General features: G+C 55.6%; 1 protein-coding gene across 1 annotated transcript; it reads left to right on the top strand.

Moving 5' to 3' along the window:
- The first annotated feature begins 1,030 nt into the window (after nt 1-1,030).
- Btg2 (BTG anti-proliferation factor 2) lies at nt 1,031-4,901 on the top strand. Its single transcript, XM_070041779.1, has 2 exons — nt 1,031-1,253; nt 2,433-4,901. Exons 1-2 carry the CDS (start codon nt 1,112-1,114, stop codon nt 2,765-2,767), a joined length of 477 nt encoding a protein of 158 aa, XP_069897880.1. The 5' UTR covers nt 1,031-1,111; the 3' UTR covers nt 2,768-4,901.
- Nucleotides 4,902-5,483: the final 582 nt, after the last annotated feature.

Here is a 5,483-nt window from a genome sequence, read left to right as displayed (position 1 = left end):
CCAGGGGTGACCTAGGCAGGGAAAAGGCAGGGAAGGGGGGTGACAAGGCTTTGCGGGGGGGGGGGGGTGGGGGGAAGGACCAAAAACTGCTTCCACAGGTGCCCAAGGAACCAGAACTCACGGAAAACAGGAATTTCCAGAGGCCACATTTAACCAGGGCTCTGAGTATACGCCCGGCCCTGGGCTGGGCGGGGGAAGGTAGGTTACAAGTCGGCTCCACTCAGCAGCTGTCCACGGAGGCCCTGGGAAGCCTGTGTTTACAAAGGCTTTATCCAAGGAGAGGGAGGCGGGAGAGGAAGGGAGTGAATGGGCAACGAGCGGGCAGCGCACTCCACATGTAAAGGAAAGCGGGAGCTGCGGGGTGACCCGAGGGGCAGGAGCCCGGCCACCTGCCGCCCAGCCCCCGCACAGAGACTGCGGGACGATGTTAGGAGCTGCTGGGGAGGAGGGGCTGGGGGGGAGGTGATGGAAATAACTAGAACGCGGTTCTCCCTGCTGAAGAACCGAGAGCAGCCCATCAGGACGGGGGAAAGGAACACTGCAAATGGGCGAAATGGTGACCAGGGGTCGGGGTCGGTGCTCGGTCCGTGGGCGGCTGGGAAATGCGGTGGTGACCGAAGAGGACGGGAGGCGCGTGTGGGCATCGGCGAAGGCTCCCCGGAGGAGGTGGCCGGGAGCCCCAGCCTTGGGTGGGAGGTCGCGAGTGGGGCGCTCAGCCTACAACTTCCTCCGCCACCCCGGGCTCCCGGCTTTCCCCGCCCACCGGGCCCGCGGGCCGGCCCAGGCCGGGCCGGGGAGCCCGGCGCCGGTTCCCAGCACTGACGTCAGCAGGCGATGACCTCAGCGCCGGGAGGCGGGGGCGGCGCGGGGAGGGGGGGAGGGAACGGGCGAGCGGTGCAGGGGGCGGGGCGGGACGGCGGAGGACACGCCCCCAAGCCGCTGACGGCAGCCAATGGGCGCGCCGTCTGCGCCCCGCCTCCCGGAGCGGTATGTAAGGCGCGTCCCGGGGAAAGTGCGGGCAGAACCCAGCGGGGCCGGGCGGACGCGTCCTCGAGCCTTACCCTCCGTCCACGGGAGACTTCCCCCTCTCCGCTCCCGCAGCCGCGACATCATGAGCCACGGGAAGAGAACCGACATGCTCCCGGAGATCGCCGCCGCCGTGGGCTTCCTGTCCAGCCTCCTGCGCACCCGCGGGTGCGTGAGCGAGCAGAGGCTCGCGGTGTTCAGCGGGGCGCTCCAGGAGGCACTAACCGGTGAGCGCACGTCCGGGGCCCCGGCGCCACCGGGGCGCGGCACCCTTCCTGCCCGAGACACCCCCTGGAACAGCTGAGACTCAGTTTCCCCCCCAGTGTCCGGGCCGTCTGCCATTCCCCATCTTCCCTCCACCCCTTCGCCAGCTCCGATCCACCAGCCCTGTACTTTGTCCGTGGTGTTCCCGGGGCCCAGACCCTCATCTTCCAGTGTCCCGTCTTGGACCCCGGAAAAGGGGGTCCCCGCGGATGAAAGCGAGGGCTCCTCTCCCCCGATAGATCCTTGAGGGGTGTGTGTGGGCCGAAGCCCCTCGGATCGGGGAGGGAAGGGGGTCTTTAGGGCGCATTTTTTTTCCGCTTCCTGCCCAAATTGGGAGCCCTGGCTGCGGGTCCTGCGCCGTGCGGGCCTGCGCCGAGCCCTGCCCGTCCGCCGGCGGTGCCCTCGGTCCAAGTTGGAATCCGAGCCCCTTTTGTATTTATTCTCCTCGGCCCCTTTTAGTCATCTGACCCCTATTGTGGTAGGAAGAGCCCGCGTCGCCACGGCCCGGGCTGGGAGCTGTGTGTTGGGGAGGCTGGGGACCGTCCTGCCTCCCAGCTGTTTCTGGCTGCTTGGCTGCCATCTCGGGCAGAGATAGCCATCTCTGAAAGAGCTGCGCCTTGGGGGAAACAACGCTGGTCATCTAAATCCATTTTTCAACTCTCACCCCTGCTAAGGCTCTTGACTCTGAAAGGAGGCGGGGGCCCACTGGGTATTGGGCATGAGGCCTGTGTCTCGTTGGGAACCTAACAATGCTGGCAGCCGTCTGGCCTTTTGAAATCAACTCCCAGGTCTCCAGAGGCCTTGCCTGGACATGCCGGCCCCAGGCACACCCTTCCCTCCATAATCTGGGAATGTGCCAAAAGCAATACACTTGGCCCCTGGCGAGTTCCAGGACACACCGGCCAGTCTGGGGAAGGGTGGAGGGGTCTTTTTTTTGTTTCTTTTTCTTTTTTAAGCTTCCTTAAAATCTTCTGTGCTAAGTGGCAGGATTGTTTCAGGAGGACTGCAAGTAGAACTTTCTCCTCCTTTTCTATAATCCTCAACCTCCTTTACCCCTCTTCCACCCTCCTCGCTCTTCTCTGGTGGTAGCATCTGAAACCTTCCTTCTAACCAGGCATCTCTCCCTTGTCCCACTTCCACAGAGCACTACAAACACCACTGGTTTCCAGAAAAACCGGCCAAGGGCTCAGGCTACCGCTGTATCCGCATCAACCACAAGATGGACCCCATCATCAGCAAGGTGGCCAGCCAGATCGGACTCAGCCAGCCCCAGCTGCACCAGCTGCTGCCCAGCGAGCTGACCCTGTGGGTGGACCCCTATGAGGTGTCTTATCGCATCGGGGAGGATGGCTCCATCTGTGTCCTCTACGAGGAGGCCCCGGTGGCCGCCTCCTACGGGCTTCTCACCTGCAAGAACCAAATGATGCTGGGCAGGAGAAGCCCCTCGAAGAACTACGTGATGGCGGTCTCCAGCTAGATGGCCGCCCCCAACCCGCCCCGGCACTCTACTGTACTCATGCTGCCGTGACAATAGGCCACCATACCTCAACCTGGGGAACTGTATTTTTAAATGAAGAGCTATTTATATAGAGATATATATTATTTTTTTTAAGAAAAGAGGGGAAAAAAAACCAAAAGTTTTTTTTTTTTTAAGAAAAGAAAAATCCTTAATGGGGGCTGCGTGGAAGTGGCCTCCCCCAGGTGCCTTTGGAGAGAATATATGTGCTTGGGTCTGTGAGCCAGTAACTGCCTAGGGAGTAGTTGGGAGTTGGCCTAGCAGAGTTGAGGGGTGAAGCCTAGCTGACACCCCAGGAGGTTGGGAGAGGAAGCAAGCAAGGTTAACAACTGTGATTGAGAGGTCAGGCTCAGCCTTGGGATGGGGGGGGCAGGTAGATGGCGGGGGAGAAGAGTTCATTCTCTCTCCCAACCAGGACATCTGCAATGCCTGGATCCTCTCTTACTCAGGGCCTTCAAGCCATTCAAAGCCTGGACTTAATATAATACTATGTTGCCCAATCTCTTCTTTTTCTGATGGTGTGGATCCTGGGCAGAGTGATAGGACCGTCCCCTATTCCTTTCTGTTCTAAGCAGCTTGTCTTGAAATCATGTCTCATTCTACCCTCAGGTGACTGTAGAGGTTGCTTCCCAGCCAGGAATCTAAAGCTTTTTGAGTGGGAAAATCATGTGTAAGGCAGTGATGGGAGATCTTTAGGATAGAGGGCAACTCTACACAAAGTCTTTTGCTTTGTGATGTGCTGCTTTGTGTGTATGTATGGTGAATAATTTTGGGGGTGATTTGCAATGGAATTTTTGGGACCCAAAGAGTATCCATTGAGGATTTTTTTTTGGCCAAACCCTTTTTTGGGGGAACCACACGAGAGTCCTGATGCTGCTATGTTACTCCTTTGAGAGGTGGCTCACAAGCTACCTGGGACTCCGGGTCCTTCGTTACTGCCTTGATTGCAAGAGCACAACACTCCCCTAGCCCTCCTCACCTCTTGTCTCTCATCTGCTTGAGTCACCAAGCTACCCTGCTTTTCAGGCCAAGAGTTCTCAACCACTGTGCAATATGTCCCCCTGGGGTTCCAGGAGGCTCTGGGGAACTGGCTCCCAGCACCTCCACATCACCCAGTGGGTTTGGGGAACCTACACTTTGCTCTCATGGAGGATTCTGGCCGGCCTGGGAGAGTCGCAGGCCTTCCTGGGCTGCAGGAAGAGAGCCTCGTGCTCTGCAGGTCTGCCTGGTGTTCTTGCAGGGCTGACACTAAAAAGCCAAACCTCGGGCATTGCGTTCTCTCGCTGGTGCTCAGAGCACCTGCGGGAGAGGTGGCTGTCTCCCTCAGTAAAATCCAGATTTGTCTATTGACTTGTGCAATATTTACTGTTGTGATGGGAAGAAATCCTTGCCCTTCGAGTTCTCAGTGACCTTGATGAGGGGTCCTCGAAGAAAGCCTCAAGTTCCCCAAACCAAAATCACCTTTAAAAGGACAGCTAGAGCATCTAGTCACCCTGGCTTCCCCCTTCCTGCTGCCTGCCCCTCAGCGAAGATTCCCCACGCCATTCCTCTACCCTACCACCAGCTCCCTTTTCTAATCAATGTTGTCTCAAAGGTGCTATTTACCAAACTCCCCCTCTTCCTTCCCGCCCTTCCACTCTCCGGCAATCCTCTGCCATTGTAGACCCTGCTTGTAGAACCTTTATTGCTTTAACGTTAACTCTAACTCTGGGCCCACAGATCCAAAAACTGTTCTCCGGCCTGTGGGTTGAAACAAAGCTGTGAAATGTGCAAACTGTGTTGTCACAACTGTCTGCAGACAGGTTCCTGTCTTTTTAGAAGCAGCCTCATGGTCTCACGCTTAATCTTTTCTTGATTCTCTTCTTATTGATGTTCACTTTAAAACCAACAACCCCTTCCCCCAGAGCTGGACTGTTGAGCAGACCTGTCTCCTGTTAACGAAAATAATAGTAGTACATTTGTAAGCTATTCTGACAGAAAAGACAAAAGGTTACTAATTGTATGATAGTGTTTTTATATGGGAAAAAGATGTACAGCTTTAATGACAAATGTACTTTTTCTTTTGTTACTTTAATAAAAACAGTAGCAGATGACATCTTCTGGTGTAGAGAAGGTAAAATTCCCAGGCTGCTGATTGACATCTTCCTCTCAGATCCACCCTTTTGTGTTTTGTTGTTTCACTATACTTACACACCGACAACCTGTAGATGTCATGGAATTGAAGGAAATCTGGGTAGGCGGTGGGGGCCATTGTATTTCCTTCCTTGCTGTTATTTCTTGCTATTCCTGGGGGATACAAAATGGTAACAGTCGCTGGGCCCCCTCCCCATGTGGGTGTTCCTTAGTCTGATACTAAGTTTTGCTCATTTATTCTTTCAGCAAGCATGTGCATCAGCCCTCTGTATCTCTGGGTTCTACTGGTTTTTAACTATGGCTTGAAATTATGCAGGGGGAAAAATAGCAGAAATTCTAAAAGCACAACTTGCATTTGCCACATGCTGGCCACCACATAGACTCAGGAGAAAGCAGTGGTGTGTAGGCACATCCTGCTGCAGCCTGGAGGTCTTCAGCTGGTGCCCAGCTGTCATTTGGATACCAATTCAAGTCTAGTGCATGCACCAGGCAGACGTTCAACCATTCACATAGACTTTGGTTATGATGGAGTCATGAATTTACA

The sequence above is a fragment of the Dipodomys merriami genome, unplaced genomic scaffold (genome assembly GCF_024711535.1).
Source record: "Dipodomys merriami isolate MVZ:Mamm:240054 unplaced genomic scaffold, mDipMer1.0.p SCAF_31, whole genome shotgun sequence".
Taxonomy (NCBI): Eukaryota; Metazoa; Chordata; class Mammalia; order Rodentia; family Heteromyidae; genus Dipodomys; species Dipodomys merriami.
Note: the sequence above shows the minus strand (reverse complement) of the source record. Positions and strands in the feature narration are given on the sequence as shown.

Excerpts from the sequence above, each read along its gene's own strand:
- Btg2 (XM_070041779.1), top strand. The coding sequence starts at position 1,112 with ATGAGCCACGGGAAGAGAACCGACATGCTCCCGGAGATCGCCGCCGCC. Across the intron at positions 1,254-2,432 it reads GCTCCAGGAGGCACTAACCG|AGCACTACAAACACCACTGG; the intron begins GTGAGCGCACGT and ends CCACTTCCACAG.